General features: G+C 43.3%; 1 protein-coding gene across 1 annotated transcript in view; it reads left to right on the top strand.

Annotated features, from left to right (window-relative positions):
• LOC121419547 overlaps positions 1-15,509 on the top strand; it is an 82,723-nt gene that overhangs the window by 55,036 nt on the left and 12,178 nt on the right. Inside the window, exons 13-16 of the mRNA XM_041614003.1 lie at positions 701-832; positions 1,099-1,395; positions 2,947-3,237; positions 15,201-15,452. Of these exons, the coding sequence (XP_041469937.1) occupies positions 701-832; positions 1,099-1,395; positions 2,947-3,237; positions 15,201-15,452 (972 nt within the window). The remainder of the gene's footprint in view (positions 1-700; positions 833-1,098; positions 1,396-2,946; positions 3,238-15,200; positions 15,453-15,509) is intronic.

Genomic DNA, 15,509 nt, shown 5'->3' with positions numbered 1-15,509 from the left:
GAGTAGTGAAATGAGTAATTATCATTAAGGTAGGCCTGCATTAGAAGACTACACAGCTCAGAATGATGCATTATTCCTGGCCAGATGACTGTTTATTATGTCAAGGTTTTACACCTGTTACCCCGCCCCCAAAAGAGACATTATTTTCAAATTGTGTTTTTGTCTACACTGAGGGAGGGGGGGGGGGGGTTCAGGATCGCGATCCTAAGTCCCCATCTGTATGTCAGTGGGTACAAGATGTAATTTTTGTCATTCCGTTTGAGATGTATTAAAATGCTTGCTGGAAAAAAAAATCCTAATATGAAGTAGTTACCCATTTTTCGCTCAACCATGTAGAACCAATTCTAGAACACAATGGATTATCGAAAATGCCTGTCAAACGACAATTAACAGCTTGGAGGTCTTTATCAAAAATTCGGGAACCGGAACAGTAGTTTTCATAAGTTTTGGAGCTGACGAAAAATAGCAAATTATGTCTTTGTCTGACTCACAAATTTTCACCTCCAAACGGACCATTTGGTTGCTCATTTCAATGAAGGACATTTCATACTACATTTCCTATGTTCTTAAAAGCGTTCTGCGTATTCTTGTCAAAACTTGCTTTTGGCGTATTTAGAAGCAATCGCTAGAGGGTATAGAAGCACTTTATTGAACGTATGTGTGTGATTTACTCTTCTAATCAACTTTAACTATACCAAAGATAAATCTGGGAATGACACCCCTCAGCAATCTGCAAACAACGAAAACCTAGCGAGAGGGACGAAGGGAATGCAATCCGATATTCAACAAAAAGAACCACGTATGCTTGGAAGAACACCAGCTGAGAAATATGGTAAGTTAAATAAAAGAAGAAAAAAAATTTACAACCCAATTCAATTTCGTAACTATGCATGCAGACCCAACTGCCCAATGTGATGTAAAAAGGGGGACGGGGGAAGGGGGGGGGGGGGGTTGGAAAGAAAGTGGTGTAGGATCGAGAAATCCCGCCGACAGCCATTGTCATAAAACAGTTTAGAGCGATATTTCAATAGCACGGAGAAAACAATGAGCAATGAAATATATCCGGATTTTTTCGTCTTTTATGTTTTTTTTGTACAGCTACAGGAATATCCAGAGAGGAACTATATGACATCATTTGTTATGGGGGACGAGCAGCTCTTGAGAAATATTGGCGCGATTTGTTCCCACATGATAATCATAAGGATCTGCTTGCGGCACTTTCCGACCGCGAACTCATCTGTATGCTGAAACCATTCATAGACAGTCAACATTACAAAGTCGATAGAAAACTAAGTGATAATAATCCTATTACGTTAATGAAACACCTTCTACAGGATGAACAAACCCCAAGACAGATTCTAAGACAGCATCTGCAAAATGAAGCACCGCAATATGGTAAGGGGAAATTTCTTATTTTGGACAGACAAACTGACTTATATGTGTTATAGACCCATAGGGAAACACCACAAGACATCGACCTACCTAACTTTGTATAAGTACGATAATGATTTGATTGGACTAATCAAATTTGCAGATTTAATTTACCAGTACCATTTTAGAGTAATGCTAAATTTATAACAAGGCTTGTGTACGATCCGACACACTCATACTTGACATTTTTTTGACTAAATTATTTTTTTTTCCAGAATCCATTAAAGGTAAAGAGCCAATGATAGTGCCCAAAGGACAGTATGACATATAAGTCATATGTCACGCTGTCCTTTGGGAACTATCATTGGCCTTTTTATGACCTGTGACTGTAAGGAATAGAAAGTATTGTTATGTTAAAGTACATTTTCCATTTTATTAACAAGGAAGTATTGTGCTCAAGAAACTCAATATAGAGCAGCGATCAATACAGAGCAGCGATTTTTTGTTTGGACATAGGCCTAAAAATGCCCCATCATGCCCATTGAGGTCTGATATTTATGAACCAAGCATAAAATGGAATGTCTTTTTTTTTACCGCGTAAATTCCTAAATTTGACAAACATAATGATCCATTTCCATTGACTTACCACCATGACCACTGTGTAAAAATAAGAATGGTACGTCAAGTCGTGTATCATTGAGCACATTGTATTTCTTTTTTTAGGTAACAAACAATACAATCAACTTCAAAAAGAAAACTGAATTAGTAATAAATCGGTTTTGCTCTTATCAAGTTGCCTATTCTATTGCTGAAGCTCTACTATAAAGGCTCTTGAGGCATTATTAATTCAATTACCTACACTTGCAGCTCACTTGGAGTAAAAACATCACAATGTTGATCTCTTTCTTGTTTATCTCTATATTTCGGAGTGATTTACGTCATTTTAGCGGTTAAAAAAAGAGCAGTTCATGTATCACTTTTTTTTATTCATTGCATAATTGAAGATCATTTTGAGACCCGGGGGAGGGGCACTTTCATTGACGAGTGGATAACAGGCGAGACACTGGAGATTCAAAAGCACCCTAAACAAGTATTTTCCATATCTGAAAATGCATTCCTTTACAAATATTGGCGTGTAAAACCCTACCCATAACAAGTATTGGACAAGTATTCCCTGAATCGCCCCCTAAACATGCTAAACAAGTACAATTATATTGTAATTGTTATCAACGGACGTCGGATTTACCTTATTTTCAGTGGGTGTAGTACTGCCCCACCCCCCATACCTCGCTCAAATAGGACCCGAAACAGGTAGTGCTGCGGCAAAAAAGTATAATTTAGTAATTTTATTCCCGCAAATTTTTCCGTAAACAAGTAGCTTTTCTAGCAAAATATATACCCTTTTTCAGTATTTTAGCGTTTTTGACACCCTTACTACCAATCTTGAAAAAGACAATCTTTTTTACACATTTCGTTTTTCGCGCCTGGCATCCACTCGTCAATGGAAGCCCCCCCCCCCCTGGTTGGAGACTTATGATTGTAATGTACTTTTACTATCGCTATTTACTTTTCTAGCGTGTCTTCTTGCAAAAGGGAAAGAATACAACATATACGATGTAGAACTCGTTGAATTAGCCTATCGCCTCGTCCTATCAGACGTTTATCCATTTGCCAAAGCACTCGACATCAGTGACGAAGAGCTAACTCGCTACATACATAAACTTGGACCTAAAATAATACAACATGGTACAGGGAAATTGCTATTCGAGATGAAATCTACAGGCAAAGGCAATGAAGAGAGACTGGGAATGGTGCATGATTTGAAAGTAGCTGGATATCTGGAAGAGGCAAAGTCGATAGTGTTTGGTGAGTTAAGAATTTCTATTAAAGATAAAAGAAAGTAGTTGCAGCAAACAATTATTTCATGAGAAATTCTTAAACATCAAGGTTGAATGCCACCTTATTATCATACTGAGATCTAGTTCTTGTGCGTTGAAATAAGTTTATTCTTTCTGAAATCATAAAATGTTAGCAAAAATCGGATAATTCTGATGATTAACACAAAAGGGCATATGTGGGACAGTATGGACAGTAGGGAATTCCGTGCGTATTTTGCTCATTTCTCAGCAACTACACTTTTTTGCAGAGTCATTTGGCACTTATTTTGTTTTTATACGTACAAATAGTCATTTTATTGGATTCTGTTCGAACTCATTTTGAGATCGTTACCACAACTGGTATCTTTAAGAATCCCTCTCACTCTATTCTTTATCTGTCACACGCACATACACACTGGTCCACCCTCGTCCAAAACACACATTCTCACCTACTCACCCACACATGCAAAGCCAGACTCTTAAGCCCTGCGCATACTATGCAACCCGATACGACTCGATTTTTAAATAAATCTCATTCTGTATTGAATGTGAAAGTTCCAAGAAGTAAAATTATTTTATTGAAAGTTCTTCAATGATGCCAGGAATATTTTTCATCATGTTTTTGCTTTTCTGTAAGCCCTGTGGTAAGAGTAAAGTTCAAATCGGCTTCAAGTCGCAGCCGATGATGACATCATCATTACGATTTTGAATCGAATTTATTCCTACAGGGGGTGGGTCGAACTCGGATAAATTTCAATTTCAGTAGTCCTACCATTACGGATTCTTATCCCTTTATTGGTTGAAATGTGCATATAAATGTTATTGCAATTTCGCAACGAATCGTATAGTGTGCGGCGGGCTTGACACACCCCTTCATATCCACGCCCCTACAACACACACATCCATGATGTTAATAATGCTCACTCTTGCTTTCTCAGGGGCAGCGGAAGTGGGGAAGGGGTAACCATGCAAAAATCACAATAAGATGGTAATTTTTGTCTCACCTGCATAGCAGAGTGAGACTATAGGCATTGGCGGCGGAAGCCAAAAATTTTAGGAGGGGACAACCCAAAAAAAAAATTTGACAAGCAAAAACAAAAAAAAAAAAAAAAGGTTCTCAACCTAAAAATTTTAGGGGGGACGCGTAGGAAAATAAATTAACAAGCAAAAAAAAAAAAGGTCATCAACTACAAATTTAGGGGGGACCGTCCCCCCTCCTCAAATTTAGGGGGGAAACGTCCCCCCCGTCCCCCCGCCTATGACTATAGGTGCCGCTTGCCTGACGGCGGCGACATCAAATCTTAACCGAAGATTAAGTTTTTGAAATGACAGCACAACTTAGAAAGTATATAGATCTAGTTCATGAAACTTGGACATATGGTTAATCAAGTGTAACTAAACATCCTAACTGAGTTTCAGGTCACATGATCAATTTCAAAAGTCATTTAAGGTCAATGAACTTAGACGGTGGTGGGGGAATCCACATCAAAATCTTACCTAAGGTTAAGTTTTTCAAATTTCGTCATAACTTAAAAAAAAAGGGAGTTTGCGGATCAGAAGCTCGGTGCTCTTCTGGTAGCGGCGAATCTCTCTCAGGGCGACAGTTCCAGGCCTGTATCTATGTATAAAGACCTAGTTCATGAAACTTACTCATAAGGGAAACAAGTAATACTAAAGGTCCTGCCTGAGTCTCAAGTCACATGACGAAGGTCAAAGGTCATTTAGGGTAAATGAACCTTGACCAAGTTGGGGTATTTGTTGATTTACCATCATAACTGAAAGTGTTCTAAATCATAAAAATCGGACATAGAGTAACCAGGTATCACTGAACATCCTGTGCAAGTTTCAGGTCAGATAACCAAGATCAAAGGTCATTTAAGGTCAGTGAACTTTGGCTATGTTATAGGTAATTTTTAAATTGCTGTCATAACTTTCGAAGTTTATGGATAAAATTAATGAAATGTGGACATTGAATTGTCGCTTTTCTCGATAGATCGCAAAAAGCCTCTTTTTTAAATCTACACCTTTAATGATTTTCCTCAATAAAGTAATCTGCAATTTCTGCACCTGACATTGAATATGGTGATTTACATCAATAACTGGGATATACCCATTTGATTTGCTAGTTCATTACGATGAACCTGCGTGCCGAATATAGAGTACACAACTTTTCCTGCGCGCGCGCTGCATCTCCCTACCAACGCACTATCCCAAGATCGTCGCGCAATTTGGCGTCCATTTCCTCTTTTACTTTCGCCTGCGGTCGAGTGCAGTCGCAAGCTAAGTACACTCTCAAAATTGCATTTCTGTTTTCCGTTTGGATACTTTATTGTGCAATTCTTCCCTTATTTCAATCTTATTTTCTCTCATCTAAGATTGTTATAGGATTATCACGTCGCGCGGAGCTTCCGTGATATTATTTTAACGTTTCTTGTCCCTCTTCGTGAGTTTGTTTTTTAAAGATACGTTTCTCACAGGCGGGTTGTCTTCACCTCTCCGCCCCATAGCTCCGCGCCTTCCTGCTCGGGCGTTGTCTTCGCTCCTTTTTAATTCTTTTTATTCACTGACTTCTTCGTTTATACGACTCGTCGTGAATTTAATTGATTTATTTCTCCACAGATAGGTTCTGTAGGACGTTAGGAGCGTCGTATTCCAGCCTCGTTTCAAGTTCTTTGTCTCTTGTTTCGAGTTAGTTGATTGTTCTTTTGTTTCAATCAATCCTTTGTTCTTGTATTTATTAATTGAATTAATTGGTTAATTGATTAATTAATTAATTGATTGATTCTTTTAATTCTTGACTTGCTCCTTTGCCTCGATTCAAGTTCTTTGTTTCTTGTTTCGAGTTAGTTGATTGTTCTTTTGTTTCAATCAATCCTTTGTTCTTGTGTTTATTAATTGATTAATTATTCAATTAATTAAAAAAAATATTTTCTTTCCTTCACAAGAATACTTAGAATTTTTTTTTAGGAAGCCGTCTCCTGTCAGCGTTCGTCGCCTTTGACTCGGCCTTCCTTCTCGGGAAAGCTATCTTTGTTTTTCCCCCCTTCCTTTTCAAGTCAGCTACCGGTCTCTGGACTTATAATTTTTTTTTCTTAAACTTCTTGTTTATAAAAAAAAAAGAAAGGGAATCTTGCTCCCCTTTTTTCCTTAGCTGATCCTCACCTCAAGAAAAATTATTTTTTCTTTTGAACAGGTGGACACAAAAAAAAACTTAACTTAGTGTTTTCTTCTTTTTAGATGCTTCCCCCTTTCCTTCTTTTCAGAATTTTGGCGGAAGCAGATTCTTGTTGTGATAATCAAATAATTAATTTTTCTAACGGACTTCAGGGACAGTGTCTCTTAATAATTCTTAATTATTACTGTTTCCTTTGTTCTGGGATTTTACCTTGTATCATCCTTGTGAGATCCGTTTTTGACTCTCAAAAGTCCGCTTTTTGAGGTCCTTGTCTACTGGGTTGGGGTTTGTTACCCCCCTACCCCCTTTGCTTCTCTGTTTTTTTTTTTATCTTACTACTAGATCACCCTACGGCAATAATGAGCCTTTCGGACTCTCTTTCTGAAGAGCCTCAGGCGACTGCTGTTTCGGGGCCCGACACCGGGGTCTTATCCCCCACCACAGGTAGTATAGATAGCGAGAACAGAGTCAGAGCCCCGTGGGCTCTCAAAGGGATGGAACAGTGGACGCGCGTTCACGTGCCCCGCTTAATAAGGGTGGAACCATGGATTTGCGACCACGTGCCCGCACGGTGATGGCCAAGGCTTCCGTCCCGGAACCTGAACCTTATTGGGGAGTGTCGCACTAGTACAGAAAACGGCGACTCCTCTAGGGCTGTCAGACCCACCGGCCATCAGGTCACCTAAAGTCCGGGGGGAGAGCACGGGTCTCTCCACCCGGCAAAGACTAGGCTCGATGCCGTGTAAGACCCCTCTAGGGAGCGTCTTCAAAGGGCTACCAGCCCCTAGTCGGAAGAGGCACCTGAGTCCGACCGTGTCGGACTCTCAATTCAATCTGATGCCGTCAGATTCGGCCGACGCCTCCTCTCGCTCGGCTAGCTCTCCCCGTGGGAGAGCTAAGGAGAGGAAGACAGGCGCAGTCCAGTCTCTGGTCCAGCCTCTGGTCCAGCGTCTGGTCCTCGGCTGGCTCTCCCTGTGGGAGAGCTAAGGAGAGGAAGACAGGCGCAGCCCAGCCTCTTGTCCCTTCTTCCGCTCCGGCGCCGGAGCAACCGAAGAAGAAGAAAAGAAGAAGAGGAGAACCACAGACGTAAGCCCCGCTCCGTCGAGCGGTCTGTCCTCTGATTATTTTGATGGCCAGGCCTCTCAGCTCCTCAAGCTAATCTAGAGTGCCCTCCAGCACTGCGGGTTTTTACCCCCAGGCTTGCCTGCTTCAGCCGACGGTACTACCAACCGAGCGGATCAAGCAGACACCGGCCATCCAACACACCTCGGAGAGTCACCGGCAATATCATGTTTCGCCGGCTCACGCACCTGCAAGGGAAATTCCCGCTAATACACAGGTGCTATCGACATACAGGCGTCGCCCGCCATTATGTCACCAGACTCCCGATCATTATACCCTCTTCTGCCCCCCGGCGGGGGCCGCATAGAAGAGGAAGAAGAAGAAGAAATTCTAGGTCGCTAACCCCGCTGTGCGGGCAGACCTTCCCTTCTGATTCTTGTGCCGACGGCCAGGCGTCGTAACTTCATGTTACAACAGAACGCCCTCGAGCACCACGGATCTTCATCCTAATGCTCTCTGTCAGCTAAAACCGCCGTGTCGAGCACCAGGCAGGTCAAGCAGACAGTCGCCGTCTCGCACCTCGGAGAGTCACCGGCAATATGATTCGCCGGCCCACGCACCTGCAAGGGAAATCCCCGCTAATACACAGGTGCTATCGACATACGGGCGTCGCCCGCCACTATGTCGCCAGACTCCAGATGATTGTTCCCTCTTCTGCCCCCCGGCGGGGGCCTCACAGAAGAGGAAGAACAAGAAGAAAGTCTAGGTCGCTAATCCCACTTTGCGGGCAGACCTTTCTTTCTGATTCTTGTGCCAATGGCCAGGCGTCGTAACTTCATGTTACAACAGAACACCCTCGAGCATCACGGATCTTTATCTTCATGCTCCCTGTCAGCTAAAACCGCCGTGTCGAGCACCGGGCAGGTTAAGCAGACATTCGCCATCTTGCACCTCGGAGAGTCACCGGCGATTTCATGATTCGCCGGCTCACGCACCTGCAAGGGAAATCCCCGCTAATACACAGGTGTTATCGACATACGGGCATCGCCCTCCATTATGTCACCAGACTCCCGATATTTGTGGGTCAGGCGTCGCACATACTCCCATGAGCAGTGCGGGTAATTCACCCACGCTTCATATCAGCTTCAGCCGCCTTGCTAAGCACTGTGCGGCTCAAGCAATCACCTGTCCTCTCACACCGGGCATTTATTGAAACGCTGTTCACCTACACGGTGACCCCCGTTTCTATGCAGGTGCTTCCGACATACGGCTTTCAAGCATCAATATGTCGGCAAGCTCTCGGTGACCGACGGCTGGACGTTGCATCCGTTCAGGCTGCATCTATGCGTCCCCGAGCATTACGGGTTCTTATCCTCGTGTTCTCCGTCATTATAAGACCGCCGCGGTCTTATAGCCGGCGTCGGGTATTGAGCGGATTGAGACTTCTCTCGCCAACCCGCACTCCGGGGAGCCATCGGCGAGTTACCTGCATGGGTATTCCCCCTTTTTATGCAGGTACTCCCGAATTCGCCCTCTACGTCAAGCCCACGTACGGCGACGACTCCTTCAGCGGTAACTCTCTCCATTCTACCCCCTAAGCAGGCCCGTAGATTGGAGGTAAGAATCTCTTACATACCGCATGCCGCACTTCTCTCGTGAGAATGTTTGGCTGCTTTGAGGGGGCAACCTATCACGTCCGCGGACCGTCCGCCCAGGCGACGGGACCGTCGGTTTCTGGCCTGAACCTCACTTTCTATTCGAAAGTAAGGGTGCCCTGTCTTACTTAGCTCCTACCCTTGCAAGGCCAGAGTCAGGGCTAGTACAGACACCCGTCCCCCAGCGATCGCCGCTGAAGAGAGGGCGACTCCGATATGAGCACCATCACCGCTCAGCGGTATGTCTCATTACCTCATAGCTCTCAGAACTTATGAGTATGTATATCGGATCTGAATGTCACGGCGATTAAAAGTTCTCCTGTGCTTAGTAATCGCTACGCCTTCACCACCCGGTGCATTATGGTTATGTTAACCTATTGTCTCGTATTCGGGCGGCTCGTTCGAGCCCTGCCCGAGCTGCCATCACCGGTCGTCCAGCCGGACACCGCCGAAAGCACCCGCACCGAATACCTGGAGGGAATCAGCTTTTCATATGCTAGATATCCCTCCTGTTGACATTCACAGCTGTTCCCCGAGTCCTTCCCCGTCGGGTAAGCATCATCTCGGAGGAAAGAAACCGCCGTACATCTCATGAGATTATTGGCTATGTACGTGCGTTCAAGCTTGTTTAAAGCCCCAGACTTCTCTGTCGGCATTCTATGCCTACTTTCTGGGCACACCCACCGTACCGGGTCGGCGAGTTTACACCAAACTGTACGCCTCCAGACCATCGGTCGAGCTCTAACAGTCTTATAGACTGCCCTCTATGTGGGTCAAGCTTGCGGGCGTCTCCGCCGTTTCCTCCTTGTGTGGAGTGGTCTACGGTGGATGTCTTACCGTGCCCATTTGTCGAACCGTCTTCTTATTTAGAAGCTTTTTCACTCGGCACACTCGAGTCGCCTCGCATGCTGCTTTCATCCTCCCTCCATGCAATGCATGTGGCCATGGTCACCGCACGACCGAGGATGATGTAACCGTGGATGCATGTATGCTTATGCCTACCTAACCACAATCACTAGGACCCGCTTTTTCTCGGGCCGACTGTGGATGTGTCTCTCCATGTAAGTGATTTACTTCACTGGAGTTATTTTAGAAACTTAGATGCTCATCCCCCACTGCTTAGGGCGTCATTTTTGCCGACCCCCCCCGCAGCTTTTTGGAACTCCTTATTCTCCGATATCGGACTGTTCCACGCTGCCGCAACCGGCGCCGGCGGTGCTTGCTCTTACGTTCACCTGAGAGACCAGGCCTTGTGGCTGTTTTCATAAACAACTGGTTCTCACCGCAGACTGATGGAAATTTTTGTGATTATTTTCCTCAAGTCTCCCTCCTCCTTCGCTTGTTTCTTCAAGCGAGGACATCGACACTCTTAGCCAGTTTCCGTCCCTAACTTGATAGGACAGGGCCGTTGCTACCTCATTCGATTCCGTTGGGAACGTAACTGTTGAGGTATCATATCCGGCGATGTCTGTTCGTTAGAACATCTCTTAGTAGTATGTAGTAGTAGTAGTAGTATTTATTTCCGTATTAAAAGCACAATTATATACAATAAAATACGGTGGATAGCCCACATTCAGCGTGACTGGCACAGTGACGCTGGTCTTCCGTGGGGTCCAAAACATTTAACATTAACATATAAGTTGTAGACACAGTATAACAAGATTAAAATAAGAGATTTACAGAAGAATAAAAGAAAATAGTGACGAACATAAATGGTTAAAAATACAAATATTAACAGTAAACATATTCAGATAAAACACCGGAAAAAAAAAGAAAGAAAGGTATAGGGTGCAAACCTAATTGGGGATGAGGGGGGGGGGGGGGGGTAAATCGGAGTGCATGTGGCTACAGATCAACAATCTTAGATTTGAAGATATTAATACTAGGGGATGATTTAATGTGAGGAGGAAGGGAATTATAAGCCATGGCGCTTTTATACTTGAAGGATCTTTTGAGGTAATTTGTTCTTGGTTTGGGTAATTTAAATTTGGTTCCGAAACGGGAGGGATACGTATGTGATACTAACTCAAATTCATTTCTTAAATATTTTGGAGATAGATTATTCATGATCTTATACATGAGAATAAGGGAATGATCGCTTCTTCTTTTGTCCAACAATTGCCAATTTAGTGTATTGTGCATTTCCAAAGTAGATATATGAGATTCGGGTTTAATCTGAAGTATAATACGACCTGCTCTGTTTTGTAGTTTTTGGAGGCGGTCTGTGTATTTCTTAAAGGATGCATCGTAAACAACATCGCCATAATCAAAGTAGGGTAGGATCAACGAACTATATATTAATTTCAGAATCGATTCACTTAGGGATCGCCGCAATCTTCTCAGAAAGCCGACTAATTGACCTATTTTTTGCAACATGTTGTCTATATGCAGATTAAAATTCAAATAATCATCAACTATGATGCCTAGGTATTTGACATGATTAACTTGTTCTAATGGGGTATTATTTAAGGAAACATGAAGGGCGTTTTGTTTGGAAATCATATTCTTGCTTCCAATGAGCATACAGACCGTTTTTTGACAGTTAACACTTAACTTGTTCTGGCACATCCATTGGTACATATTTTCTAAATCTGAGTTGAGAGCCTCATTGATTCTATCAATGGAGGGGTGTGAAAAATACAAAACGGTGTCATCCGCATACAATTGGATATGACATGTATTAATACATTTCACTAAATCGTTAACATATAAAATAAAGAGCAGTGGCCCCAGGAGTGATCCCTGGGGCACACCGCAGTTAATAACTGATTCATAAGAGAGTTCCGAATTAATAAGAGTCCTACAAACCCGGTTTGACATGTAACTTCGAAACCATAAGGATGGTGTACCAGAAATACCTAGGTTATTCATTTTTTTCATAAGAATATCACAATTCACGGTGTCGAATGCTTTTTTTAAGTCGACGAAGACGGCCCCAACGTAATGTTTCAGATCGACCGAGTGAAACCAGTCATCGGTTACCTTTAGGAGAGTGGTAATAGTTGAGTGCCGTGGCCGAAAACCGGATTGGGCAGGTGTCAAAATATCATTCTTTCGCAAAAAATCTAAGACTTGCCGTTGAACAACCCTTTCCAGTATTTTAGATACGCAGGGCAGAATTGAAATGGGCCTATAGTTCGAAGGAGAATTTTTATCGCCACCTTTGTGAATTGGGATAATCTTGGCTTTTTTCCATTGTTGCGGAAATATACCGCTTGACAAAGACAGATTAATCAACTTAGCAATGCTCATTGATATCTCCATAGAGCATGCCTTCAAAACAAAGACAGATATCTTGTCAACACCGACAGACTTAGTGTTTTTAAGATTTCTTATGATTTTCAAAACATTCAAAACAATGCACGCTGGATAAATAAACTGTGTGAACAAAATAGGAGTCCTGGCTTTCAGTCCAAGTGCTAATCCTGCTTAAAAATGAATAGAGAGCCGTGATAAAGGTTGGAAGTCTCTATTGTTGTTAACATAGTGCTCGCTTCATCAGCGAAAGGTCGAGCTTTCCCTTCATTGTTGCATGCATCATTGGTTGAGCTGTCAATAAAAGGATTACGTCTTGACAGGGAGTGGCTCCAATATTCATTGGCGTACTTCGGGCCAATTGAAATGCTTTCCTCGAACACAAGAGGAGGGGCGTGATTCCACAATAGAGCAGTACTGTAAGTCTCAGCTTAGGGTTAATACATGAAACTTGGTCTTTCTTATGAGATTAATTGAGAATGAGGAATTCTATGGACAAGATTGGGTGTTTCTTATAAGAAATATCGAATCAATGGTGAAGAATTCAAGGTTTTCTCAATTTCTGCAGGTCGCTCTCCTTTGTAATGGTGACTCGCTTTTTCGTGTACTTGGATATGGCAAGTATGCGGCCATCTTGGGTCCATATCGCCTCCGTACAATCCTTGTATTGGGTTTTCACCTTCCAGAACAGATCAGTCCGTTTCCTTGTGAGACTCTCATGAATATAAATCGCCTCATCCTGTAGATTACGCAATTTTCTCCTATTTTTGTAGATTTTTCTCGTATATGATAGTTCGTGAACTTCACAATTATTCCCCTCTCTCTGTTTTCTTTATTCTGACCCAATCTGTGGCTTCTATCTATTTCTCTTGCTTCTAACTCAACATTAAGCTTATCTGCACAGAGTTTGACGATGGTTTCATCCGTGCTTTCGTTCTCTTTCTCCTTTACTCCGTTGAAAATTAGACAATTCCTGCGTGAGTACTGTTCAGACTCATCATGTTGGTCTAACAACGATTGTATCTTTGATTCCAAGGCATTGATGCGAGTGTCTCTTGCCTCCATTTCAAATTCAATGTACTCACGTAAACTATCTGTAACTCTCTCAGTAATCAACGGTGTAATCTCATTAATCAAAGTTGTTTTAAGTTCACTCACCAATTTTCTCATGAAAGTATCACTCCCCAGGGCTTTGTTCAGTTCCTCTTTAATACTATTCGAGAGTTCTCCGGCTTGTAGTTTCGAACTACGAGTCGTCATCGCGGGGTAGTGGTATTATGTCCTTCCAATATATCACATAAATAATAAAAAAAAAAAGGAAGTCGACGAGCAACAGATTGTTGGTGGTGATAGTTCAAATAGGTAAAGACGTAGATTTGAAGCAGTTTATACACCAAACATGCACGATATTTCGAACAAAATCACGATCTTGTCGGCCGGTAAGAGCGCTTCAGTGAACACGTCCGCTCATGACGAAGTTTTGACCTCTTGATTGTCGCCTTCACGTAGGATCATGACAGAGACTTTTCGCCAGCTCCCTCTGGCGTACACTTGCTGCTGCTAGGGATTCCCCCGCCCGGCGGTCATCCATCGCAGCCTAGCCTCACCGGCTCTCTCGGCAATGGTGGCTTGAGCCAAGCCACCTCTTCCACCGCGGGCACTGCACCCTCAGATGGGTGCTTCAATCAGTACGGGAGAAAGGGGATCCTGAGTTCTCTCTCGATCACTCGGTCTATCACACTTTTGTCGTGATGTGTACCGCGCTGTTTCTCTGACACGCCCGGTTGAGCTATTTTAACCAGACTGCTTTATTCTACATAGGCAGCAGGTCCGCGGCATTTCTTATTAAAAGGATGGCACTCAGTCCCTTTCTCGACCCTTGACTGCCTTACGAGTGGTTTTCTTCTTAAATCCCTACTCTCCGTCGTTCCTAGTCCCCTTCGGACCGCTAGTAACTTTCTGCCACAGCTCTCTATCAGAATTCTGCAGATGTTCTGCCCTCACGCATTCGAGACAGATATCGAATTCTGGGCGCTTTCTCCCACGCGGAGGCTTCTGAGATCTCTCGCCTTCTCAGATTGTTCGATTGATCACTTACTGAGCCTTAAAGCTTCAGTTTTTCCGATCACGATTCTTGTTGAAATTTTCAACAAATTCCGAATTTTACGCTCTAGTCAGCTGGTGATGTTGTTCTCCTGACACTAGGCCGAGGGCCCATGATACTTAGTATCATTCTTTTTGGGCTCTTTCTTGGAATCGTCGTTCACGACTTCTCGAGGTCCACCTATTGACGCCCATCTTTCCTTCACTCCTTGCTCTTAAGGACTTCTTCACATGAGGCTTTATCGCCTCCCCTGTCCGTAAGGCAACGGCCTTTGTGTCTTCATCTCCCTATTTTTACGCACTTCTTAGTCTAGACATGCCTCCCTTCACGTTGAATCCGTGTTGGTCTAGCAAATCAAATGGGTATATCCCAGTTATTGATGTAAATTATAAAAATACTTACCATGATTTTCTTATTTACGAGATAACTGGATATACCCATTTGAACCCTCCCTCCTACCCCTCGCCTTGTGTGACAACATGTCTTGCCCGCAGGCTCATGAGAGGAAATGGACGCCAAATTGCGCGACGATCTTGGGATAGTGCGTTGGTAGGGAGATGCAGCGCGCGCGCAGGAAAAGTTGTGTACTCTATATTCGGCACGCAGGTTCATCGTAATGAACTAGCAAATCAAATGGGTATATCCAGTTATATCGTAAATAAGAAAATCATGGTAAGTATTTTCATATTTGCATCTAACAGGATTTGAAATCGGCCTGGCGGATGAAGCAGAAATAGAAGAGAAGCGAATCAATCCAGCGGAATTAGCAAAGGAACTCGGTGTTTCTGATGATTCCAAGCCGGTGGGTCCTGATGGAAGAGAAGAGAGCTGTCAATCTGTACTTCAAAGATGGAGAAACATTGTCCGTCCTTCATCATTCAACCATCGCATGGTTTTGGCTGACGCACTGCACATTCTGGACGAGAAGGAGCTTGCACTTGGTATTATCTCAGGTAAAAGAGAATCAAAATCATGATTATGGGTTTTTGCCTTAGGTCATATTTGCTTGA

The sequence above is a fragment of the Lytechinus variegatus genome, chromosome 8, assembly GCF_018143015.1.
Source record: "Lytechinus variegatus isolate NC3 chromosome 8, Lvar_3.0, whole genome shotgun sequence".
Lineage (NCBI taxonomy): Eukaryota > Metazoa > Echinodermata > Echinoidea > Temnopleuroida > Toxopneustidae > Lytechinus > Lytechinus variegatus.
This window is presented reverse-complemented; position numbering and strand designations above follow the sequence as displayed.